The sequence below is a fragment of the Solanum stenotomum genome, chromosome 8, assembly GCF_019186545.1.
Source record: "Solanum stenotomum isolate F172 chromosome 8, ASM1918654v1, whole genome shotgun sequence".
Taxonomy (NCBI): domain Eukaryota; kingdom Viridiplantae; phylum Streptophyta; class Magnoliopsida; order Solanales; family Solanaceae; genus Solanum; species Solanum stenotomum.
Window position 1 is genome coordinate 21,539,751 of NC_064289.1, and position 26,336 is coordinate 21,566,086.

At 34.5% G+C, this 26,336-nt stretch overlaps 3 protein-coding genes and 1 long non-coding RNA gene across 10 annotated transcripts in view; 2 read left to right on the top strand and 2 right to left on the bottom strand.

Annotated features, from left to right (window-relative positions):
- Window positions 1–12,240, bottom strand: part of LOC125872839 (uncharacterized) — a 15,004-nt gene extending 2,764 nt beyond the window's left edge. The window contains exons 1-7 of one of the 5 annotated variants that reach the window (XR_007447170.1): window positions 12,109–12,240; window positions 9,505–11,309; window positions 8,690–8,794; window positions 8,567–8,606; window positions 8,229–8,394; window positions 7,895–7,939; window positions 7,752–7,810 (exon numbers count right to left, since the gene is read on the bottom strand). This is a non-coding gene — a long non-coding RNA (uncharacterized LOC125872839). Of the gene's footprint in view, window positions 1–7,452; window positions 7,811–7,894; window positions 7,940–8,064; window positions 8,395–8,566; window positions 8,795–9,504; window positions 11,310–12,108 lie in introns of those variants that run through there. The other 4 variants (XR_007447171.1, XR_007447172.1, XR_007447168.1 and 1 more) reach the window with 4 other exon arrangements.
- On the top strand, window positions 8,612–13,661 carry LOC125872837 (potassium transporter 26-like). Its single transcript, XM_049553638.1, has 7 exons — window positions 8,612–8,668; window positions 9,739–10,213; window positions 10,291–10,341; window positions 10,446–10,706; window positions 10,814–10,866; window positions 10,945–11,314; window positions 11,836–13,661. The coding sequence occupies exons 1-7, from the start codon at window positions 8,612–8,614 to the stop codon at window positions 12,648–12,650; spliced, it is 2,082 nt and encodes a 693-aa protein (XP_049409595.1). The 3' UTR covers window positions 12,651–13,661.
- Window positions 13,662–14,772: 1,111 nt separating this feature from the next.
- On the top strand, window positions 14,773–22,108 carry LOC125873160 (uncharacterized). Of its 3 annotated transcripts, XM_049554044.1 has the most exons (4): window positions 14,775–15,184; window positions 20,595–20,913; window positions 21,557–21,615; window positions 21,775–22,108. In XM_049554044.1, the coding sequence occupies exons 1-4, from the start codon at window positions 14,914–14,916 to the stop codon at window positions 21,804–21,806; spliced, it is 681 nt and encodes a 226-aa protein (XP_049410001.1). In that variant the 5' UTR covers window positions 14,775–14,913; the 3' UTR covers window positions 21,807–22,108. The 3 variants fall into 3 exon arrangements, with proteins under 3 accessions (XP_049410002.1, XP_049410003.1, XP_049410001.1); XM_049554045.1 differs by lacking the exons at window positions 21,557–21,615; window positions 21,775–22,108 and adding an exon at window positions 20,991–21,549 and having other exon boundaries at window positions 14,773–15,184; XM_049554046.1 differs by lacking the exons at window positions 21,557–21,615; window positions 21,775–22,108 and adding an exon at window positions 20,998–21,549 and having other exon boundaries at window positions 14,774–15,184.
- Window positions 22,109–22,383: 275 nt separating this feature from the next.
- LOC125873389 (uncharacterized) lies at window positions 22,384–24,556 on the bottom strand. Its single transcript, XM_049554325.1, has 5 exons — window positions 24,239–24,556; window positions 24,071–24,129; window positions 23,672–23,839; window positions 22,897–22,998; window positions 22,384–22,673 (listed from the first exon to the last, which is right to left on the bottom strand). The coding sequence occupies exons 1-5, from the start codon at window positions 24,444–24,446 to the stop codon at window positions 22,536–22,538; spliced, it is 675 nt and encodes a 224-aa protein (XP_049410282.1). The 5' UTR covers window positions 24,447–24,556; the 3' UTR covers window positions 22,384–22,535.
- Between the last annotated feature and the right edge of the window lie 1,780 nt (window positions 24,557–26,336).

The window sequence follows — 26,336 nt, forward strand, 5'->3', positions numbered from 1 at the left end:
GATGGTCAAGATCAAACCAAAGACTTTTAGACCCCTACACCCGCCCTATTATTCCCAGAAATCACGTTCTTCTTCCATAACGTCTTCTCCATCACGTTCGCCCTCCCCTTTCATCTTCCCCAAAGATCACTGCAACATCTTCCTTTTTTCAGAAAATCGGAGGCTACAGGTTACTCGCCCATCACCCCCACATGATCCCCCCATCCCCCTGTCAGAAGAACGGCTTTGGGCCGCCGGAAAATGGCACGTCAGTCACTCAACCCTCTCAAATTGACCTGAAAAGGTCGATCTTTGAGAGATTTTCTTCTTCGTCATGATTACATTGTTGCTTCCTCTGATATTGGCTTTCCAAAATTCAAATTTGAATTCTTGGAGCCTAAATTGGCTATAAAAGGGAACCCTTTGGTTCTCATAAAAATCATCCATGAACATCCGAAAACAATCCAGAAACAGGGAGAAAAACAATTTGAGTTTGGGTAAGGAGTTCGAAGTCGAAATCTCTTGACGAAACGCCCCTGTTTGCTGCTCTTGAAAAGGTACACTACTTCGCCTTTATTTTGTTCAAACTCTAGTTGTTCGTTTGGGTTGATTTCTTGATAATTTCGAAAAGGTTTCTTAATCTGCTTGTTCAGATTTTGTCTCTTATTTTTAGTACAGTTAAGTTTTCCCATTAAAAATTATATACATCCCCTTGTTCTTGTTTTGATTTGAATACGATTTAGGATGCGTACTTATGAAATGCTGAGGATGTGTTTCCAATTTGAGTTTCTGAACTGCAATATAGCTTAATCTTTTTTTTTTCGAAATAAAAAGGCCCTGTTTAATTTATGATTAAGGAAGTTGTCCCCTCTTTGTAGTCATTTGATGCAAAGGCTATTGTTTATTGTTTTAGATCTAAGATTAATCCTAATCTTTATGCTTGAAGTTGACTGATGTCTTTTATATATACATAAGCAGCCCCTGATTTGTGTATTAGCTTGAACAAATTACATGAAAGAACGAAGGCTATTCTCAAGCATGGTTAGTTGTCAATCGTAGTATCATTGAAATATTTGTGCATCTGTTATCCGACTGTTTCTTTGGTATATTCATTGGTATGAGTACCTTAATGTTGGCAACCTTTAGTTTAGCATGAAATGGACTCCTAAAGGGCATAAAACACTATGAATGCTTGATGTCCAGTTGTTCTCTTTGATTTCCTGAAAACCTCCTCCGTTTTTGAATGAAATATGATAAGTTTCTCTCTTTGTTCTTACATCTCGCCTAAGTAATTAGAAGGACCCCCATGATAGCTTTGTAATATATTGGATTGAACTACTGCATTTTTCTCCTTTCTCTCATGAGTATCGACACGTGATAAATCTGCCCGTATTCATGCGAAATCGAGGACATTAGATAAGAATTTATGCAAGCTAAGTGTGTCTAGTTAACTTAGTCTGCTACCAACGTGTTAGCTCAACGACTTTAACTTTTTCTTATGTTTGATTAAGTAATGCAGTCATACGAATATTTATTCCCTATGATGACGAACTGAATATTTACTTGAGCTTCCATATGTCTCTCAATTTACTTGCTGTCAAGAATTCTAAAATGCTAAGTTCAATCTCATATTTTTTAGAAAACAAAATTGTCTACCCAGAATAATGTATAGCCCCTTTATTTTGTATTTGTACTTTAGATCCTCATGCATATAACATCACCGTTACATAGTATATAACGAAATAATATACAATATCCTCTCTTGTTCCTTAGAAACTACTTGTATTAATATTGTTTGTTTCTTTTATTGGACTCAAAGAATAAATGTATATTCATATGCTTCACCAGATAGTTTATGCATGCTTAAACTTGTTTTGATGTAGTAGAAAACACATTCATAAGTTCTTTACTCCAAATTTAACTTATACAAGTCTAAAAAAGAAAAATGTTAATCTGTTAAAAAAAAAATTGCCTCTAGGCACGTGAATGTTTGTGCAGGTGTATATTTCGGTTAACATATGACTTCATAGATTATTTTCTCTATGCTTTATGATAATCTTACAGCCCATTTGCTAATTTTTTTTATCTTTTTTTTTTCTTTATTTCACATGTACACTCGGGAGCGCGTTTGGAGTTAGTATATGACTCCATCTCTGCCCAAACCAGAGAAGCGACTAATAGCAGCATAAGCTCGTGTCTAACAGCCCATTTTCACGTCGATAGCGTCCAGCGCTTCCTCCCTACTTCAAAGTTTCACGTGTTTTTATATGCATATATGTGTTGCCATCTTGACTAACATTTTCCATATCAATGTTTTATATTTATATTTATGCTTGATTTTATTTTTTGGGTTTATAGAAACCATTTGAGAGCGATAGTAAGACACAGTCGTTCATCTCCCATCCCTCTAGATATTGAGTTTAGTAATGACCATTTGGCCTAGGACGACGCTTTCTAACTTAGTTTCATTTGTTACTTAACATATCTTTTGGTTGTGAAAAATTAACCTTTTAAAAAGTGAGCTTGGGAGTAACCTCTTTTATTTAAGAGTTGTTTTAATGAGCGTTTGAAAACATTTTTCAGCAACTTAGTGAATGCAGATTTTTGAGGTTAAAAGTGCAGGTTTTAGCTTGCAAATTGCAGATTTTTGAGAGGTAAAACTGCAACTTTTAAAAACCTGGCAATGCAGATTTTTAGCTTAAAAAATTGCGGATTTTTTAGTGCGAAAATGCAGATTTAACATGCTCTATCAAGCATTTTTTTTTAAGCGTAAAAAGATGCAGATTTTAACTTGAAAATGCAAGTTTTGAGAGGTAAAAAATACAGCTTTTAACAGCCTTACTGGGTAGATTTTTTGGTGTAAAAATGCAATCTTTTCCTTAGTATTTGAACACCAATTTTAGGATCTAAAAGTAGTTTTTTTTCTTTTGAACTAACCACTATATTTTGAGAGTTTAAAAGTTGTAGTAGTTCGAGTCTAAAAGTTCTTGAAAATACTACTTTCAAAAGGAAGAAGAAACATTATTTTAAAGAACCAAAAATATTTAATAGATATACTTATCAATACTCATTCAGATCTTTATGTTAAGGAAAACTTCTCATTTTAAAATTCCCAAATAAATTTGAAACTAATTTAAAGGCTAAAGCAATTACCCTTTAGAAATATATTTAAGGCTAAGATATTTACGCTTTAGAAATACCTATTTTTAATAAAACAAGTAGGGAACTAGACCCTTATACTGTTAACAAAAAAATAATAATTAACTATAGAATAAGTTTCAATAGTTAGGCCCACTTTATTTTATTTTTTCTTTACATCACCCCTTTGTGAAGAAATTATATTTATTATTATTACTATCTATTTTATAAAACACATATTGCTAAAATATTTTAATCTCTTAACATGTCATTTCAAGATTTTAGATATGCCAACAAGTTCAAAATACAAGGTACATGCATATATATGTCACACGCATAAAGGTACAAAATTCTATATTTTTTTAGTTTTCTCTATACGTGACTTATTATTTTGTTACGCTTTCATATTATTTTTTCATATATCTACTATCACTTTTACAAATGATACTTTTTTTATAATTCATAAATCCCTACACTCTAATATACACATTATTTTAATATATATTTGCGCCCAACTATTATCTTATTTTATTTTATTTTCCTTTACATCTCAATTCTATATATAAATAAAATGACAAATTTTCATATCTTTTAAGCTCAACATTTATTTTTATACATTTATATAAGACACCTCTGTTTTTTAACATATAAAAATTGTCATACATTTTTAGTACATTTATTTATTTATTACCATATAATAAACATACTACTATAAATTTCATACATTTTATATGTTGTACCTTGTATTTTACTATTTTCTTAAAATAATAAAATTTACTTGCCATTGATTTTAAAAGCAAATAAATAAACAAGTTTTTCCTAACTATATTTTCCTAAATTGAGTTTAAGGACTATCTTCGAATAGGCTCTGAGGGATGCTCTATACCTTCCCCTCGAGTAACCAAACCCCTTACTCAAAATCTCACTGGTTTCGCAAATCAAAACAGAGTTTACATTCACATATTAAAAAATAGTTTTCCTAATATTTTCCTTAAAATATAGGTGGCAACTCTAAAAACAATTTTTTCCAAAATCAGAGTGTCGGCCGTATTATGTTATGAACTGTTTCGGCTGGTTTGAAATAGGGTGCAACAATCCTCATCTACAATAATGAGAGACACAAGCATACATGGTTCATAAAGGTTTGTGCAAAAATATTTGCAGAACCAATCCCTAATTGGTTCCTAAATTGGTGGTCATACCACAACCCAATAACTAAGATTTTACCAGATCCATTTCTTAAGTTATACAACGAATGGGTAAAAATCTCACCAAATCTGAACGAATTATATCATACATATCATATCTGTTATATTGAAAGGATCAAACAAATCTATTTCTTTATTGAATTCTTGATCCCGTGGATTCACAAATGGACTCCGGAGGTGGGATTCACCGACGAACAAATTCCTTGTCTATACAAGACATTTTATAATAATTTTTGGAATAAATTAATGAAACAAGATCCCAAGACAAATCGTTATACGGACAGGAATTATTGAATCTTATTAAACAAAGAATTCAAGAATATTGTCTTGTTCCTCAAAAGGGAATTATACAGGATAGCTCCGTCCGACATATTGCTCGAAAGATCTTTATTCAGGATGGAAATAAAGAAGAGATGATTAATAATTATCTCGACGAAGTAAGAAAAAACATACTTCTCAATATTATCCAATACGAGAAGTCAGGCACTTCACTGCGAAGTGAAACAAGTGATGACGTTGCAGATATTCAAGAAGCTCAATTATGTGAACCTACCACAGAGGATGTGCTGGAAAAAGCGGTAGATCTCCTCCGCAAACTAAAGGGAAAAGATCACGTGTGAAGTTGATCTTCAACAAGTAAAAGTCACTATCAACAGTAGATACACTGTTGAACAACAGTAGAAAAACTGTTGAACAACAGTAGAAAAACTGTTACTGTACATATGGGACCCAATGATAAGGGACCCACAATCACTGTAGATCACTGTAGCTAGATTCTTTTTTCTTCTATAAATAAGTTCTTTTGTAGTTGGAGAAGGGCAAGTCGAAAAACGCTCTCTCTCTCTTTTGGTCTTTCCATTGTAAATCATCTCATAGTTTGTAATATTGTCAATTTACCGGAGCTTCACCAAAAGTAAATAAAGTTGCATAGTTGTTATCTCATAGGCCCTGTTGGCCATTGTTACAAGGTAATTTATATTTATTCTTTAAATCTTTATATCTTTTAGTAGTTTTCTCCGATCTAAAGCCGTGACTATGTCCGGCTAAAGAATTATATCTATGTCGGATAACTAACTTCGCTTTTATATCTACCATGAAAGATCTAGACTGTATCAAAATATAAATAGATTTCTATATGGTTTCTTGATTTGGTTCTGAGATAGTGGTACAGTCAAATTCAATACAACACGTTAGTGGCTTTGTCTTAGTGACTCCGTCAAGCCAGCCGTGGTCTCAGCCCGCTAAGGAGTTAAAAATGGCATTTTATACCCGGTTAGAACTACTAGACACATGGACAACACTAATAATACGTATTTGAAGCTCGACAGGCCCTAAGCTTGGGTAAAAGGGTTAGCTCCTTCCATACAATCATTCAACTATATAAAAATTTGTATATATTTCAATTCAGATTTATTCCTCGAATTCAGATGTTAACAAGCTAGATTGAAGATGACCGCGCGGACTACCGCCCGTCTTCGGAGATCCTGATTTCGTTGGTATCATAAATATTATTATTATTAATATTATTATTATTATCATCATTATTATTATTATTATTATTATTATTATCGGAAAAAGGTCATGTTTGCTCTTATACTCTTAGAAAATGGTTATATTTACCCTTCGTTATACTTTTTGGTTATATTTGCCCCTACCATCCAACTTTAGGTTCATATTTATCTTTTGAGTTGTTAAGTTCCACATCACCCCCTTTTATTATCCTACATGGATATAATCTTCTCTAATTTAATTATTATACCTCACCCAAAGAATTGAAAGGAACAAAGTGAAAACAACGTTTCCAATTATTTGGGGGTGATGTGTAATAATTAAATCAGAGAAGATTATATCCACGTATGTCCCATGTAGGAGTCACGTAGGATAATACAAGGGAGTGATGTGGAATTTAACAATTCAAGGGTAAATATAAATCCAGAGTTGGAAATATAAACCCAAAGTTGGATGTAGGAGCAAATATAACCAAAAAGTATAACAAAGAGTAAATATAACCCTTTTCTAAGAGTACAAGTGTTGTGTTGTACGTGAGACGTCCATGCGTGAGTTCGGATTTTGTCGGACACCAATGTGGGTATCAAACATCGAAAATGGAAAACAAAAATAAAAGTTTGATGATATTGTTTTGGAAATAACGATAGATTGACAAATTTTGATTGAACTTTTATAGTTTGGCACCACTTGATTCGCACTTAAAAATTGACAAACTAATTTTGGAGGCAAATTTAGACAACTTTTTTAAAAGAAAAATGTGATTTCAATTAAGAATGTGATAAGACATTTTTTCTGAAACACTTGAAAGAGAGTCACCCAAATTGTTCTAATAATTAATTTTCATTAATTCAAGTCAAACGGGTAGACAAAGATTATTAGGTGCAATGCACTCTCGCAACGAGTGACTTGTGTCTCTAAGCATGTGTATGTCAAGATCAAGAATGTGGTGAAGCATTTAGGTTGAGATCAATAAAAGTCCAACAATAAAATGCGAGCAAATCATAGTCTATGACAATAATTCAAAAAATAATTTAAGCTGAGTATAAGTTAATAAAAGCGAACGTGCTAGAACCACTGACTAGAAAAGTGCCTCATACCTTCCCCTCGGTCAATAAAATTTCTTATCTGGTCTTTTCTTTTCGCTAAACGAAAAATAAAAGAGCATTTTCTTTTGATTAGAGATCCAAAAAAGTGACTTGGAACATCATAACTCAATTTCAAGTGACGACTCTAAATAAAAAATAATAATTTCTTCAATTGAAAAAACCCTCAAAAAGAGTTGTTATAACTATCTATTGTTTTTGTTACTATATGATATTTCTTGTACTTTTGTTACTTCCTTTCTAGATTGCTTTGAACTGTTTTTTTTTTCTTGAGTTGAGAATCTATCAGAAAGAGTCTCTCCACCCTGAAGTACAAGTAAGATCCACATACACTTTATCCTCTCCACACCTCACTTTCTAAAATTATACTTGGTGTGTTATTATTGTTTGATATTTTGATCCACCAATGCACGTTTAATCATTTAGAGGTAAATATGAATAGAATATACGATAGAGAAAAGATAAGAACAATGTAATAGTGACCAAATTGCAATCAAATTGATTTACTCACATGTAAAGCCAATAAAATTTAAAGTTAAATACCTCATAAGAGTATTTTGGACAGATAGGTCGACGTCTTTGACTAAATTTAATAAGCAGTGTGACTCCAAAGTAGTATACATATGTGTATGTCAGTTAGCCCTTTTAGAATAACTTACATCCTTCTCACTTAACACTTTCGGCAATACCTACGTCCTCCATGTACATATGTGGACGGATAGCGGCGGAGTTAAGATTTTTATTAAAGGTGTAAAAAAATATAATGATATCGCTAGCTAGGACGGAACACGGGAGCATAAGAAAGTTATGCAATACTTTAACCATTACACTGGACTAGCTTAGGTCAAGATGTGTCAACACTGATATATATACCTATAATAAAACAAAAATTTCATAATCAAATAATCATAAGCCAGCAAAATTGCATATGAGCTTTTGTTCATTAATCAAGCTTACCTTTTTAATCAGAGGATTTACTAGTTTTCACTTGTCATCAACTTACTGTAAAAATTTAAGCTTGATTTATTTAACTAGACTAGACTAGACTAGATAAGGTTCATCCAACAAAGCAACAGTGGCAGATTTTTAAAAATTTCTGGTTATATGTCACTTGTGAGAGAGTGTAGTCACTCCTTTGTATAAAAATAATGTCAACAAGATAATGTACCAATAATTTATCTTCATATCCCTGTCTGCGAATCGATAAGTGCTCCAACATGATGATGAAATAAATTTGTATGCAAATTGGTGGAATTACTGCTAAAATATATATGATGATGTGTTTCTTTACCTGCTCCCTCTCCAGCAACTTGTGGCTTTTAGAATTTGCAGCTCTAACTTATATCTTTTGTTTTATTCTTAGGATCAACCAAATCAATAGTCCTTGAGGTTTTTTTGAAGCTATATAAGCATGACACAAAGTACGGCAACTTCTTAACTAGAATATTGGAAGTGTCCTGCATTTAAAACATGGAAGATGTTAAAAGCAACAATTCCGGCAACTTCTTAACTAGAATATTGGAAGTGTCCTGCATTTAAAACATGGAAGATGTTAAAAGCAACAATTCCAGCATAAAGAACTATGATATTGAAAGTAGAAGCAATCTTGGAGATAGTAACCGTATTGACCTTTGTAACAACAGCAGGAGAGTTGTTCCAGAACCAGTACCTGCTATGGAAACATACATGACAGTTATGCAGACATACCAGTCTCCCTTAACCAAAGCTAAGGTAAGCTTTACTTTTTCTCACCTTCAATATTCCAAGAAATATCCACTGTCGCTCTGTTTAAGACCGTCTATGTGAATCCTCGGCTATATGAATTCTCATTGTCCATGTCACTCCATTAAGCTTTGTCTAAGTTCAAATATAATAAAGAATTAGTTTTTGTAGCACTAGAAGCTGTTTGCATTTCCCACGCATGAAATCTCAAACAAAACCAAAAGACTCCCAGCAAACATTGGGATCGAAAGTAAACATATTAGCATAATTGAAGCTTAAACCAACTAACTAGTATCATCCACATAGATCCTTTTCTTTCATTGTGAAAGATCTTTTGCTAGGTTTGCATAGATTTCAAGAGAGTGTAGCTCTGATACCATGTAAAGATATGACACCTGGGCCTAACTCAACCTCCAAAGCTAGCTCATGAGGAGAGGTTTGTCCAAGTCCATATAAGGAGACCAAATTCTCATCCCTCTACCGATGTGGGACATCTTAACACTCCCCCGCACGCCCAAACCTCAACTGGAGCGTGAACACTTCTAAATGGGGGCCCAACATCGGTGAACAACAATTGGGATGAGCCTGGCTCTAATACCATGTCAATTTTGCTGAATGAGTTCTCTCAAATGAGAGTTCTACCATTAAATAGAAAGAATTCTGATTTACATGCCTAAAAATCTGTTATATATCCCTAAATATATGCTATTCCTAATTGTAATATCTCTGAAAATATACTACATTAATCTATGCTATCTCCTATCATCATTACACAAATATTTAGAGTTATAACATAAATATGTACAAATATTTAGAATTTGTCCAATCATGCTAACAATAACTACCTCTTCCTTTTGAACACCTTAAGTCATCATGGTTCCTGCAGACCGGTGCATCTGGAGGTTGACATAGGACATGATGAAATCATCACAAGCAACCTGTTCTCATTTTATCCTCGATGTGTGCTAGTGCTACTACCAGTTTCGATAAAATCTGATAACATCACACTTTTTTTTGTTACTGTCTTGAAACTTCTAAGTCACTTCATAGGATATTGAGATTTTGAGTATTTTTCTCAGGAATATCCACCCATGCAGACCTTGTTGTTGGCTTACCAATCTCTTGGAGTTGTATATGGGGACCTTGCCACTCCTCCTGTCAATGTCTTTTCCTCTACTCGCTTGACGAATCTCACTGAAGATGATTTACTTGGGACATTCAGCCTAATCTTTTGGACTCTAACATTGCTTGTGTTAGTCAAATATGTCTTCATCGTCCTCCATGCTAATGATCATGGAGAAGGCGGTACTTTTGCTCTCTATTCATATCTCTGTCGCCATATCAATTTCCAAAGCAAACTTAGTATCCACAACGTTAGGATGGAATCTGATGAGAGCATGGCTTGTTACAGCCAAGAGAGTGGAAGTTCTAGGCGTTCAAAAACTAAGAAGTTCCTGGAGAGAAGTTCCACAGCTCAAAATGTTCTTACTTTTGTTGTTTTACTTGGAACTTGTATGGTCATTGGTGATGGAGCTCTCACTCCTGCTACTTGCGGTAACATTCTTCCTTTGTTTTCTCCAAGTTATATTTACTTTCGACGTTGCCTCATGTCCATACACTTGTTACATCAGTTCTCTCAGCCCTGCAAGGAATTCAATCTCTCTCTTCCAAGATAACACAAGGTAAAGTCAAAATAATTTTCAAAAGACAGTTCTATTGCTAGTTCAGATCTGCTTCCATTTACTCACCAAAACGTGAGGTTTAATGAAAGTTCTATTGGCTGCAGATCATGTGGTTTTCATGTCTGTGATTATGTTAATCGCACTTTTCACTTTTCAACGCTGTGGAACAAGCAAAGTTAGCTTCTGCTTCACACCCGTAATGTTATTGTGGTTTGCTACCAATGTTTCAGTCGGTATCTACAATATTTTGGAGTACTATCCATCCGTTCTTAAAGCCATATCTCCACACTACATAGTGAAATTTGTTTCAAGAAATGGAAAGACTGCTTGGAATCTTCTCGGTGCAGTATTTCTAAGCATTACAGGTTTAACTTTACAACTACTTTTGAGGGGAAAAAAAAAAGATAAAAGAAAAGCATATGAAATAGGAGAAAATTAGTTCACTTCCGACATGTTTTAAACTGTCATGCAGGAGCGGAAGCCATGTTTGCTGATTTAGGTCATTTCAATAAAAGAGCAATTCAGGTAAGGAACAAAGAACTCTAATCTACCATTAGAAAAGTTAATCTGATTGATGGCATTTCTGTACAATGAGTCTTGCAGTTGGCATTTTCTTTTATAGTTTATCCATCCCTAGTTCTCAGCTATGCCGGAGAAACAGCTTATCTAGTGAGGTATCCGGAGAATATCAACAACGCTTATTACAGTTCCCTACCAAAACCTGTTTACTGGCCAATGTTTGTAATCTCAACTCTAGCTGCCGTGGTTGCTAGCCAGTCCATGATATCAGCAACTTTTTCCATTGTAAAGCAATCACTTGCTCTTGGATGCTTCCCTCGAGTAAACATTATACATACTTCATCCAAGCATGAAGGACAAATCTATTCCCCAGAGGTAAACTACATCCTCATGATTCTTTGTGTCACTCTCGTTCTTGGTTTCAAAGGAGGTGTTGAACTAGCAAATGCCTATGGTAAGCATCACTCAGATTTCTTTTGTACACCGACAACTTAAAAAAATCTAATACTATCATGCTACTTAAAATAACCAATTATATGCAACTTTTTATTGCAAGAATGGGTTAATAATCTGTAACAATGGTAAATAACCTATTATAATCAGTAAAATTATTATTAATACAACAACAACAATAACATACCTAGTGTAATCACACAGGTGAGGTCCAGGGAGGGTAGAGTGTACACAGACCTTACGCTACCTCGTGGAGGTAGAGAGTCTGTTTTCAAATGAGTAAAATTAATAGTATGAAAATGTTTGAAAAACGTTTTTCTTGAGCCGAGAGGGTCTTATCATAAGCAACCTCTCTACCTCGCAAAGGTAGGGTACGGTCTGCGTACCACCCACCTCTCCAGACAAGTGTGGGATCACACTGGATCTGTTGTTGTTGTTGTTGTTAAGTTAAACCACAACTGGAAGTCCAAATAAAGCGTACTTCGCTGAGAAATAGAACTAACTTTTCTTTTTCAACTACAGGGGTGGTGGTCATCTGGGTCATGATCATAACAACATTCTTGACAGCATTAGTGATGCTAATCATATGGAAGACAAATATCATTCTCATTTTGGCATTTTTCTTGCCTTATATAATAATTGAAGGTTGTTTCATGACATCTTTGCTCAATAAAATACCACAAGGAGGATGGGTGCCATTTGCTATTTCTGCTTTCTTCTTGACTATCATGCTATCTTGGACATATGGAAGGAGTAAGAAAAAAGAATATGAAGCAGATAGAAAGATGAGTTTACCTGATCTAGACCAAATGCTATCAAGCTATAGTACATACCGAGCACCAGGAATTTGCTTCTTTTTCACTGATCTCGGAAATGGCATTCCACCCATAATCTGTCATTACATTCAGCACACAAATTCTGTAAGAGAAATCCTGGTAATTGTCACTGTTAGAACTCTTCCCATCAAAACCGTCCTGGTGGAGGAACGCTACAATGTGGGGAAGACGGGAGTTGAAGGATTTTATCGGTGTTTGATTCAGTTTGGATATAAGGATTCTCAAAGCATGGAAGGAGATGACTTTGTTACTTTAATGATCACAAAACTCCAAGACCAAGCCGAGTCTACTAGTGAAAAACGAAAAATAGATGCAGCTGCTGAAAGAGGACCCGTTTTTGTTTTAGGAAGAACCATTCTCAAAGCAAATAAAGGTTGGTTTGCTCGCTTCACTATAGAGTACTTGTACAGGTTTCTTCAGAAGAATAGCAGGGCAGCTATTTCTGCACTTCAAATTCCACCAGATAAAACACTTCAAGTTGGTATGGTTTATGAAATCTAAAAAGGTGTCTTTGCAGCATAAACTGGCCTCAGAAACACGAACATATTCCTAAGTAGCGCATCCCAGAAAGACAAAATAGTATTTTTCCTGTAACCTATTATGGCTACTCAGTCTTTTTCACAATAATAGCAAGAACATGCAATGATTCTAATGAAATAAAATGCAGTTCAAGGTATTTTTGCTCATGTAGCATGAAAGGGTACATGACCCCACTATTTTGTTGTTGTTATTGCTTTTTTATCGACTGTACACTTGCTTTTCTTATTTAACTACTATGTTTTCTTCATTGTCTTCTTTTACTTGGATTTGACGCACTTGAGCCGAGGGTCTTTCGGAAACAACCACTCTACTTCCACGAGGTAGTGGTAAGGTTTGTGTAAACTCTATCCTTCGTAGACCCTATTTAGTGGGATTTCACTGGGTATGTTGTTGTTGTAGCATGAAAGGGCAATATATGTGTAACACGTTTAACATAACACCATATACTAGTTCAAGAAAAAGACCCATTTCATATTATCAACAGATTGATGTGCAATTAAACTTCCCTTTTTAGGGTGTATCTTTAATCCTCCAAGCACAATCTTTCTATGATTATGCAATTCTGTATACAGTAGCCATATACAAGTTCAAAGATTACATCTTGCATTCTGCGAACCATGGTCCGATTTTAAGGAATTGGGGGATCTTCGGACTACCAGAAGAATCTGACAGACCACAAAACAGAAGAGAATTTGTTTCCAGTCTCTAGACCTATCACCTCTATTTTGCTTACCTGTTCTATTAGATCCTAATTTCTGTTTAGCGGCCAGAAAAAACAGGTCATGAAACAAACCAACAAAGCAAATAAAATCGGAAATACAGTTATCACGAAGAATGCCAGTTAGTTTCCTTCAAATCTCAAGTTTGACACAGTATATATGGTTTTCCTCCCCTCCTAAGAAGACATGGATTTATCAAATTGCAACTCAAAAGTAAAAATCCACTATTAATTCACACATAATAGGCAAATATTTAACATACTTGAAAGTAAAAAGGCCGTCCCTCATACATATGACAAACCCAATGTTTGTCCATGGCATACTTGTGGGGGTTCAGCTCCTTGCTGTAGTCTCTTGGTTGGTCCTGTCTGTGTGCAGTATCCGGCAGACCGGCAGCAAAGGATCATCAGCAGAGGGGCTCATGATTTCATTCATCACAAATGCTGCAGTCATCTTTCTTCTTCTTTTTCAATCACTCATTCAAAATCACTCGCAAACAAGCAATGAAGTGAAGTAGATATGCTAGTGATATGACATATGACATATCCACTTGTCCATATTCCAAAAGCCTACTCTTCAATTTTTTCAAACCACCATTTCCAAAAATAGATGGATACTTTTAACCTATCTAGAAAAACAATTATTCCCCTCTCTTCATTTTTTACTTTATCAACCTTTAGATATAATAAATATAATGTCTTAAAAATTATAATATAAGGATAAATTAGAAACTAAGCATAAAATTATCCAAGGAATTCATAAAATGAACAAGTATGGTTGGACATCTATTTTTAGTATAGTGGATAAATATTGTTGGACGGAGGGAGTAGTTGATATATTTTTTTATTTTTTAAGAAAACAATGGTTGTATTATATTATTCTATTAAAATATGTTTAATATTATCTTGAACAATAATTTATTTTTTTATATATTAAAAATGATAAATGAAAATAAAAATATATTTTAAAATAATAGACAAATAAAAATGAGAACATAAATTTTCATATTTTATCTTAAAATTAATTTACTTATTCGTCAAATTAATATGAATATTATTAATAAAATATTTATAACAATTATTATCGTTTTAAGTTAGATGCAAACTGCAAAGTCTAAATAGTACTATCATGTTCCAATTTAGGTGACACATTTCATTTTTCAAGAGTTAAAAAATTTAAATTTACAGTTTAAAAATATATAGTAAAAAATTTACTATCAAAGATAAATTTATTTAAATTTCAAAATTCAAAAGTCTCACAAGTAGAAAAAACAAAAGTGAAGAGAGAATAATAGGTTAAAATATCCTAGAAATTAAAATACAAATTGGAACAAATTATGAAGAATATTATTTTGTTCAAATGATGAAGTGGGGACAATTGGGTCCTGCTGTGAGAATCCAGGTGAGGTAACAGTCAGACACGACACGTTTGTTTTCACCAACCAACAATCTTTACACATCGGCACTTTTCGCCAACCTCTTCCTTCCTTCCTTCCGTCGCCGGCGATGGCATGGTTTCAATCATCAAACCGAAAAGTCCAGTTACCGGCCCAAACCCGGCCGGTCCTTGACGATGATGAACGGATCGCTAACGACGACGAAGATGCTGAAAGTTTGAAGCTGACGCCCACGGATAACAATGTCACGGAAGATCAAAATCGAGATCCTTTCATGGGAGTAAAGGTACGAAGAAAAGCTTCGTTTCATAGAAACTACATCGGCGATTACCTTGACGTGCCTTCTCGACCCTATCTCATGAAGATTCTAGAAAAACAAGGTAATTCTGTGGTCAAAGCCACATCCTAAAATTCTCATAATTTATTTATTTATTCCTGTACAGGTGATTTCCGTTGCACAATTACTTGAACATTGGTTTGATTACATAATCTTAACGTTTGAAATTTACGTTCTAGTTTTGATTTGATGCTTTGTGGTTAAAACTGAATATGCAGACGCCTAATTGTAATAGCATTGGAACAATGGCACATTTTTTCGCGAAATGTAAAATTAGCTCATATAGTATGTATTGGTGAAAGTACTCTTTCAACCTGTTGCCTTAAAGATGTCATGACATTAATATGGCTATAGGGGTATGATATTAGGTATAAAATTACTAGTTCAAAGTTAAAGAATTTCCAAATATAATGTGTACTCTTTAAGAACAAGTAATCTATAAAATAGAACAGAGGAAGAAGCTTATTTTTAACCTCTAGCATTACCAGCAGTCTTTTGTAACTTTTGGTTTTGGTACCTTCTTGGTACTTAGTCAATAAACCTTTACCTTATCAAAAGAAAAAAACCTTTTGCATTGTGATTATAAAGGTACTACAATAACTTTAGTTGTTGTATGAGTTGGTTAGAATAATGTTTTCATCAATGTTATTTAAACGTTACAATGGTTTTTTTGAATGTTATTGAAAGCCTTTGTGGAATGATGCTTAGTGAGGGGCAATCGTCATAGGCGAAGCCATGCGGTTCATAGAAATGTCTGCTTCAAACAATGACCTGCAAGATGATCCGAATGAAAATCAATCGGTTTTTTGAATCTTGAACTTTGTGGAGTTTGTTTAGTGTTGGCAGTTAGCGTTATTGTATTTGAATGTTGAAATTGGTTATTTTAATTGCAAATTGATTATTACTGCACTAGTCCATATATATTTTGTATTTAGTAGTACTTCTTGTTTTCTCTTATAGTGCATTTTATTTCAAAGAAATGTGCACTTCATTTTCTCTTTTCATTCCAAGTTCCAAGGACCTTATCGCTTCTTTTCGCTTTTCTCTTTTAAAAACACTGAATTATTTCTAAACCAACATGTACTAGACCAATAGTAAGCTTGTAAATTAAATAATGTAAAACTAACAAAAGTAAATAATGAATTTCATGCTTGAAAAAGTACCATAAGCCTAAGTGGTTTATAAATAGTTTTTTGTTAAAAATAATACGGAAGAAGAACAGGTGAGAAGTTAAAAGGAAAAATGTTTGTTTAAAAAAAGACTCGGCATGATAACATTTAAAGGTTTTTCACTTATTACGGAAATAAGTTTTGTTTGATTTGAAACGACACATTTGGTAGTTTATTCTTTTTGTGAATATGTTTTCTTTTATTCTGTTAAAACACTTTACTTTAAGTTAAACAGCATGTTTATTGTTTCTGGACAGCTTTCAAAAGCTTTTATGAGCGAAATATAGTTTGAGGTTGAGAAATTAGGAAAGCTGTAGGAGCTGTAAGTTGTATTTTGTTGAATAAATATGTAGTTGGATCATCCCTCTAGTGATATTCAGTTGGACGTTGTGTTTTTTTCTCTTTTTCCATCTTTTACTAAAATATAAGAAATGAAATGTTAGTATTTATTTGCACCATGGGCTGGATTGAACCTGTGTAGCTGTTTTGGAAGTAACCTTTTTCTTTAAATGAAACTTTTTAAGAACTTTGGAGCTCACGTCAAAATGAAAATCTTTATTTGTAGCTTGCAGTTCAACCCAATAGTCCTTGTTTTACTTGGTATTGTAGTTAGGTTGAGGATTTCTTTGTTCTTATCCCCAAAAAAAGTTGGGGATATTCTTGGTTTCATTCAATGTTTTGTGCTCTTTTTTTCTTTGTCATTGAGTTTTAAAAACCTATTTTTCGGCAATTACTTGTTATGTGTTTCACAATTGATTACCATTCTCCAGATTTATGAGTCTTCAACTGTGTTTCTTGTCTGCATTTTCCATGCTTGATTTTCTTGAATGTCCACATTAAGTCGAGTCATCTCTTATTGTAGAATGGCATTTCAAGTTGTTTGCATGATTTTAAGAAGTACAGAGGGAAACTTAAGTATAAACAGACTTTGTAGAAGTTTTTACAACCTTTAGTGGCTTTAACATCGTTCACCGCTGTTTGCATCTTGAGGTAGAGCCTTATTGTATTTATAGAAGAATTTTCAGAGGAGATGAGTTCATAATATATCTACTATAAGCTGGAGAAATGTATGCATATATCCAGTTGTACAATGCACACTAAGTAATCCTCACACTTTTCAGTAAGAACCATCTTACAATTCTTCATCCCAGACAAAGAGAAACTGAAACTATCCCTCAATGCTCTTTTTGCAGCAAGTAATGCATGGCTTCAGAGAATTTGCTTGGTGTGTCTAGATTGCTATGCAATTGCTTTAGCAGTTAGTTTCAGCTGCAAGGCAGACTGTAATAATAGCTGATAATATTGCTTTCCTTGGTGATGGATGAATTGACGCGGCACATACAAGGGGAGGTGCCATGGTGTATGCTTTTGTTGATGACATAGTATTGATTGACAAGACTTGCGAGGGAATTAATGATAAGCTAGAGGTTTGGAGACATAACCTTGAGTCTAAGGGGTTCAAGTTGAGCAAGACTAAAACAGAGTACTTGGAGTGCAAGTTCAGTGACGTAACCCACGAGGCATATGTGGAAGTGAGGATTGATACTTAAGTACTTGGAGTGCAAGTTCAGTGACGTAGCTCCTGAGGCAAATGTGGAAGTGAAGATTGATGCTCAAGTTATCTTTAAGAAAGGAAGTTTCAAGTATATTGGGTCTATAATCCATAGAAATGGGAAGATTGACGATGATGTTACACATTGTATTGGAGCGGGCAGATGAAATGGAGGCTCGCATCTAGTGTCTTGTGTGATAGAAAGGTGCCACCAAAACTTAAAAAGTAAGTTTTATTTTGATCAAGAAAACAAATGTAACTAAAGTAAGCTAAGTTTTATAAAGTGGTTGATAAACTTACTATGTTATATGGGGTGGAGTGTTGGCCGGTTAAGAATTCGCATGTCCAGAAGATGAAAGTTGCGTAAATGAGGATGTTGAGATAAGATTAGGAACAACGATATTCAGGACAAGTTAGGAGTGACATCTGATAGACACTCCCAACCTGGATAGAATCTTATCCTTGGTCATATATCCTTACCGACAACTTATGCAAAGTCCAACTGATGTACATTGGAAGGGTGTTAAAGGAGTCCTTCGTTATCTCGCAGGCACTCCTGACTTGGGTCTGCGTATCTCACCTGGTTTGTCTCTCAACCTTGTCGGCTTTTCGGATGCAGATTGGGCTGGATGTCCCTTTACCCGAAGGTCTACCACAGGCCTATGTGTCTTTCTTGGTGTTAATTGCATCAGTTGGTCGTACAAGAAGCATCACACAGTGGCTAGGTCTAGCGCCGAAGTTTAGTATTGATCATTGACTTTTCTAGCTACATAATTGACATGGGTCACCTATCTCTTCAAGGATATTGGCAATTCCATATTGTCCTCCATTGTTGTTCACGGATAATATCAGTGCTCTCCATCTCATGGCAAATCCAGTATTACATGCTCTCACTATACATGTTGAACTTGATTACGATTTTGCAATGGAAACCAAGTTCATTCCTTTCGAGCTTCAAATTGCAGATATTCTCACAAACCAGTTGCCTAAGCATCAATTTCAGGTGTTGTGCACCAAGCTAGGTGTTGTCTGAAATCCCCACACTAGCTTGCGGGGGGATGATAGACACTCAACCTGGATAGAATACTATCTTTGGTCATATATCCTTAGCCGATACAATAACTTTACTTGGTTGGTAGTTAAAGAGGCGATACTAACACAGGAGAATCTAATGAAGAGGGGAATACATATGTGTCCTAGATGTTTTTTTTGTGAGCTACAGGCAGAGACAATCAACCATCTGTTTCTTCATTGCAAGGTGGTTAGACAATTGTGGCACTTATTTACTAGCTTCAGAAGCACAAACTGGACCATGCCACAAAGGGCAAGTCAGGCTATAGAAAGCTGGAACACTGAAGGCAGTACAGACCAAAGCAGATGGAGAATTGTCCCAGCAGTGATTTGGTGGACCATATGGAAGGAGAGAAATATGAGATGCTTTGAGAGTATTAGTAGTCCTTTACACAGGATTAAAATGAATTGCATAATCACTTTTTGCTATTGGTGCAGTTCGGAGTATGTAGATGATCCTATAGCTGTTATAGATATCCTAGGTTCTTTGTAAGATGAAGTAGGATCTAGTTTAGTTTTGTTTTGAGTACACGCAACTGTATGTAGCTCCATGATGTAAATTTGGGATCCCAGCCTTTAGTGCTGAAGATTAATACACAAANCCATATTGTCCTTCATTGTTGTTCACGGATAATATCAGTGCTCTCCATCTCACGGCAAATGCAGTATTACATGCTCTCACTATACATGTTGAACTTGATTACGATTTTGCAATGGAAACCAAGTTCATTCCTTTCGAGCTTCAAATTGCAGATATTCTCACAAACTAGTTGCCTAAGCATCAATTTCAAGTGTTGCACACCAAGCTAGGTGTTGTCCGAAATCCCCACACTAGCTTGCGGGAGGATGATAGACACTCTCAACCTGGATAGAATACTATCCTTGGTCATATATCCTTAGCCGACACAATAACTCATTGGAAGAGTTATTATACACCTAAACTTGTATAGGTAAAGACAAAGCACATGAAGGATTCTTCTGCTACCATGTCATTGTATATGAAAAGGAGATACATGGATGCCTTAGGGAGGAGGTGTGACAGGTTGGCTATGGTGGGTATGGGATGAGGTAGAGATAGGCCGAAGAAATATTGGGGAGAGGTGATTAGAGAATACATGACACTTCTTAAACTTATCAAAGACATGACCCTAGAAAGGAGGATTTGGAGGTCGAGGTTTAGGTAGAAAATTAGTAGGCAGTCGACCGTTGTCTTGTTTCCTTACCACTATTTATTATTACTATTTTACTATCTTATTCTTTTATTTTATCATTACATGTTGTTTCCTCTACTTTAGTTAGCATATTATTTGTTGTTGATACTGTTCATGTCCCCTTTTTTAGGGCTCCATCACTACTGTATTTCTTTTCCAAACCTTCTCTGATATGCTTTACTTGAGTTGAGGGTTTTTCGGAAACAACCTCTTCTTTCTAAGGTAGGGGTAAGGTTTGCATAAACACCGCCCTCCCCGGACCTCACATCTGGAGTTGTGGAGTTGTGGTTGTGGTGATTACTCTAGGTTTGTTACTGTTATTGTTGTTTTTGTGGTAGTGCTTTTCTTTTAGGACTTTCACTTGGTGTGGTTGATTACTTATGGCTGGTTTATGATTCATCTCTCATAACAAAGATATAAACCTGTGCTGATCTGTATATTCTTTTGCAGGTGACAAGAAAGTCCTCTTTGCAGACAAAGTTTTGAAGTTCACAAGTACAGGGAAGATGAAGAGGCGCATTCTTCTTATAACTGATTTTGCCGTTTACATTGTGGATCCAGACATTGATGCACTTAAAAGGCGGATTTCCCTGGCAGCTGTTGAAAAGCTCTGTTTGAGTGAACTAAGTGATAATTTCTTAGCAATTATTATCCCAACTGAATATGATCTACTGATAGCCAGTACTCGGAAGACGGAAATTGTATCTGTCTTAGTAGATGCTACCAGGAGTCAATCCGACTATGAACTTGAGGTGCTACTCTCTAATAGGTAAGTGCAGTGCAATTTTCTTATTGACTTTGAACTCTCAATTGTTCTTTCATCTGGCTTATCAGTATTTTAAAAAGTTTTCAGCTGAAAACGGATGCATCTGCAGATATTATTGAAGTAGCTTAGTGTGTATTGTTGAAGAACTGTGTATGAGAAAATGATCAAGGGGCCAAGACAAAGAAAGTTTTTGGCTTGATTTCAGGCCAGCATATACACTAGTGAATACTTTGTCTTGCTTTCATACTAAGGATTCAATTATTGTTGTAGAGAAAACACTGATTTGTTCCTTTGTGTCAGTTGTGTTACAATGAAGCAAATTAATCTCTATGCCTAGCTAGAATAATGAGTTCTCAATGGACAGCCCTATGCAAGCTGTGGATGACCAGAAAATCTTAATCTTGGGACATGTATGTAGATGATAAGATGGATTGGAAACAGAAAGAGAGAGAGGGTGTTTGGAGCATCTCAGTAGATGTTTGCTCTTTTGTTGTTTTATTTATTTTTTATTCCTATGATGCACTAGCTGCTTCTTTTTCTCCCCCCTCTACCTCTCTAAGTTTGCCTGTTTTCTTCTCCCTTGAAGTTTTATCTTGGGAAATATGTCTTATGTCATTGTTCATACATTTATACTCTCATCTTGCAGATTTGAGTACAATGCAACTTCCGAACTAGTAAAAGAAATTGACTTTGAGGAAACTGAAGGTCAGTGTTAGTTTAAGCTTTCGACATTTTCTGTGTTCTTCCTGTACCCTTACTTTTACTGAAATCAGTTCTAGGTTTTGTTTTGATCATTATTTCTTCTTCCCTCAGCTAAGTATTTTTTCATGATTCTAAAGTTGTGAGATATCTTTTGAATCCCAGAGGGTGCGAGAACAAGAATTGTGCGGAAGTGAGTTGCACCTTTAGTGTAGCAGTCCGACAACATGAACCGCTAGCGTACTACCTAGCCATTCCAAGGAGGAATCAGTTCGTATAATTTCATTTATTAAGGTGATTATCTTTCTATTGAGAATTGAACCGATTAAATTGATTTTTTCATCACGTTCAACTGGTTATGTTTTCTCTTGTTATGTTGCATGGCTCGTTGCCAAATTTCCAAGCTCTTCTTCTTTTATTTATTTTTGTGTAACTGCAATTTAACTTGTACAAAATTGTAATATATAGTCTATTGGATGTTAATTGAGCCCCATCGTCACATGACTTCAGATAATAGGTTCCTTTCATTTCGTCTGTTTATTGTGTCCTCCATTCTTTCGTTATGTCTTTCAAATATTACAATGTCATGGAAATGGACACTAGATTCTTTCTCGATTATGCAAGACATCATTTCCTTTTCTTCTTCTGATAACTTCTTTGATAGAGCAGAGAAATTTAAGTTACCAAGAATGGCGGCGGAGGCAAAGATGATGCAATGGAAGCAATAGCAAGTATTCAGGCAACTTTTTAACTACCTTTTTAAAACACCAAACATAGAATATCCAAAGTTATTTTTACTACAAACCGGGATATCAGAAGATGGTCTCTAATTGCATAAGTTTGAATATAGCATTATCAAAACAATTATAAACACATTTACAATAGCATTATTGATGTGGCTTATAATAGCACCACAACTCCCGGCATTAGTAAGATGGATTGTTTAGCAAATGTTGGATTGCCTTGTTTGTGTCGTTGTCATTCATTAGCAACGCATCTGCAGCACTATTTGATGAGAATCCCATTTCTTTTAAGTAAGTATAACCGTCAGCAAATTCCGTGACCTGAAAAAAGTTGGTGAACATCATCTTCCCTCATTCTAATATTTGCAATAATGTTTGGAACAATTAGTAATATTGTTTAGTTTCTTACCGCTCCTTCCGCCCCAAATAAATTACATGATATACTTTTTGAGTATCAAAGATACATATCTATTACCCATAGCTTCATTAAAATAAAATTCTAGATTTTCAGGCTACAAGAATCATGTAAGATGACAAAGAATACCTTGTTTGGATTGTCTCCATAATTTGCAACTGCAAGAGGCACAGCCTCTCTGTTGAGACCGAATGCAATGTATTTGTTCATAACAGGATCTCCAGAGGATGCCTACATTCAAATTAAAGATAACACTTAGCAAATCTCTAACAAATCAGTGTTCTGTATAGGCAAAGAAAGTGAAATCACATTTAGTTTCTTTATGGCATAACACACTGTAATCTCATACCTAGAGGGAATGTATCAGCAAAAGCAGTTTCAAAAAAAAGCACATAAGGGCCTTTTGACAACAGATGCAAACATATCATTCATGTGTCCTCGGCATATTCCAAGATGTCAAAGGATGGACACATTTTGAGGTACAAAATTATTCAAAAGCAATATTATGATTTGAAAACTTCCAAGGAAGGAATAAGATCGAACATTTTCCCCATGCAAGAGTCATAGAAAGGAAGACATGAAAGTTGAAGTAAGACCTGCATTATCCGAACTTGTACCTCTATTGAGAGGAGTGTAAAACCACCCGTTGGGATATAAAATGATGTACACTATCTCAATGCTCGAGCTACTTCAACAGTAAGGTGTTAGCACCTCCATCTGTTCTTCTTCTCTAATTTATTTCCTTATTAGTGACAAGTCCATACAACCATTAAGATGAAAACAGCCATCAGACCCAACTATATACCCTTTCTGACGAGCAACACATTACAGGTTCACATTAAAATGCACCTGTTTAACTTAAACTAAAAGTAAGATTAACAGAATCATCAAATGAAACTAACACCTTTGAAGCTTGGTCTGAGTCTGACCCTCTAGATGGAAGATTCTCGAGAGGTAACCTGCTCCAGATTTGGCTTTCCTTTTGATCTGCTTCAGCCAAAATCTTCTTCTCAAGGTCAAAATCAAACTGAAATGTGCATTGAGGAACGTCTCCTTGTGGAGCCAATGGGGGCTATAAGAACCAAAATAACTATGTCAGGTCCAAATATGTTCTTCAAATTCCTCATTAATCAACCAACTATTACTACATCGCGATTCGCAATCACAAACTAGTTTGGACTGGACATGCAAGGAAAATACTTCTGCACACTAAATCAATATGTGCATGATGTGTTCTAACTTCTATATAAGTAAATATAGAAATTAGAGGCGGTTAATACAACAAAAATCACAGGTTTCATACCGGAGGTGTAATTTGATATTCTGGTTTTATAGCAACTCTGATGCCGATGCCGATTCCGGCTACAAAATTAGACATCAACAAGTACACATATTAGCCATCGAAACAGATATTGGCTTTCAAGTACACATATAGTTATAGTGAGGGAACAATCAAAGAGGTAAGACATACTAGTGGACGATGGTGAAGGAGTTGAGTTAAAACGCCCGGGGAAGTTGCCGCCGGAGTGTTGACCGACCCGAGGGTAAAGGCTGGATGGTTGACCGTACATCGGATGGTGATGGCTGGGAAGGGGAGGAGCAGTAGTGGCCGGCCGGCCGTATATGGGCGATTGCGTACCGTAAGACGGTTCCGTTCTGTTCCTCAAATCGTATGCCATAGAAGGAAATTTGAGAGCAGCTTTTTGAATTCCAAAAGGGGGACTCCTTCAATTACTTAAATAGCACGGCATCATGCTATGTTAAGGAAAAAACACTTTGTGCATTGACCTACTAACAAATATTTTACTCCTTTATAATTTGACCCACTTATGCTGAAAAAAATCATATTTGTTCTTTTATTCTTACATTTATCCATCGACATACATTCCTTCTTAAAAATATATATATATATATAGTTGTCTTTATTATTTAACTAGAGAACTTGATGGCGCCAATTATTAAAGAATTAATATTTTTATTTTGATCAATCTTATATTTACTCTATTATTTAATTGTAACATTATTACTTATTTTAATTGTATTATGAAAACTCCTTAATTATTTTTTATCCCCCACCCACTTTAAATCGGTTACCTATACTACACTTACACCCATTATAATGTTAAAAAAATCAAACATTTTCTATAATAAATATCCTATCTAAATAAAACTTCATTTAACTTATAAATATATTTAAGATATTTTTAAAGAAAAATAAATAAATAAAATCTCTATATAATAAATATTTCAATTTTTTTTCACCATATAGACAAAAATAAAAATATTCACACGAATCAATGAAATAATAATGCAACGTGAAATATTAAACAACAATTATCGAAAGGTAAGGAGAAGATGATTGAAAAAGACGCATTGCCTATTGTAGTTTTTATATTCTCAATTTGTTTATTAAGTGCACTATCAAAGAGCATAGTCATTGTTCCTACCTATCCGACTATCAAAGCTAAATCTCTTCTTATTTTATATTCATGTTTTGAATTAACAATAATATTTTGATGAAAATTAAAAAGGGTATTATAAATGTGTTAGACCTCTTCATATTTTATCGTTTCATAGCATATCCATGTTTCTACATTAATTGATAAAGTAATCATAGATGAAGAGGTGAAAAACGGTTACACATAAGTAGTATAATTATCATTGAATCAATTGAATCACAAAGATCTATTCACTTATATAGAAGAAGAATCGAAAAAGGAGCGGATGGTTTATGTAGTAGTGAAAGAGTCAGTCGCCTTTTATGAAGTTTGAGCTTTCGAGACCGAATTGTAGCCAAAGTCTTTTTCCAGATTTAGAAAGACTAATTCGAATAAGGATCAGGAAAGATCAGTTGTTCGCTCTTTTTCAAGAAGATAGAGAGTTTCTGGCCTTTCTGAGTATTGCGAGATTTCCCGTATCGAATGAAGATGCGAAAAAAAACTGATTTAGACTTTAGTGCAAATAAATTTTAATGTATTTAACTATGTAGGATAAAGAATAATTGTGATTTATTTAAATAATTTAATCAAAGAAATGAATGAAAAAACGCAAAGAAAATAAATAAATGCCATTAAATAAGAATGTCCTATAGAAAGGTGTTACATCTAACTTTTAAAAAAAAAACAGTGGGAGAAAAAGTTAAAGATGTTGTAAAACTTAAGAATAAAATATCAATACAATAAAGAGGAAGATAAGAAGAATATAATATAAGAGAAATAATATAAGATAATTTTTTTTCTTTAGTGTCTACTAAATCTTCAAGTGTCTACAATCTGAACTCTTTTGCTTTTATTTATAGTGTAACATAGAGACATACAAAAGGTTAGTCATAAATAGGAGTGGCAAACGAGTGAGTCGAGTTGAATATGAGTCGATCAAAAATGAATTAAATAAAAATGGATAAAGTACTCGACTCAACTCACATTTTCAATGGATAAAAACGAGTTACCTAATGGATAATATGAGTACCTATATTTACTCATATTATAATAGAAATTTTGTTAAAAGAATAATTTTGTCTTTCTATATAAAAAAAATAAGTTTTTTTATCACCCAACCTCCCTCCCCCC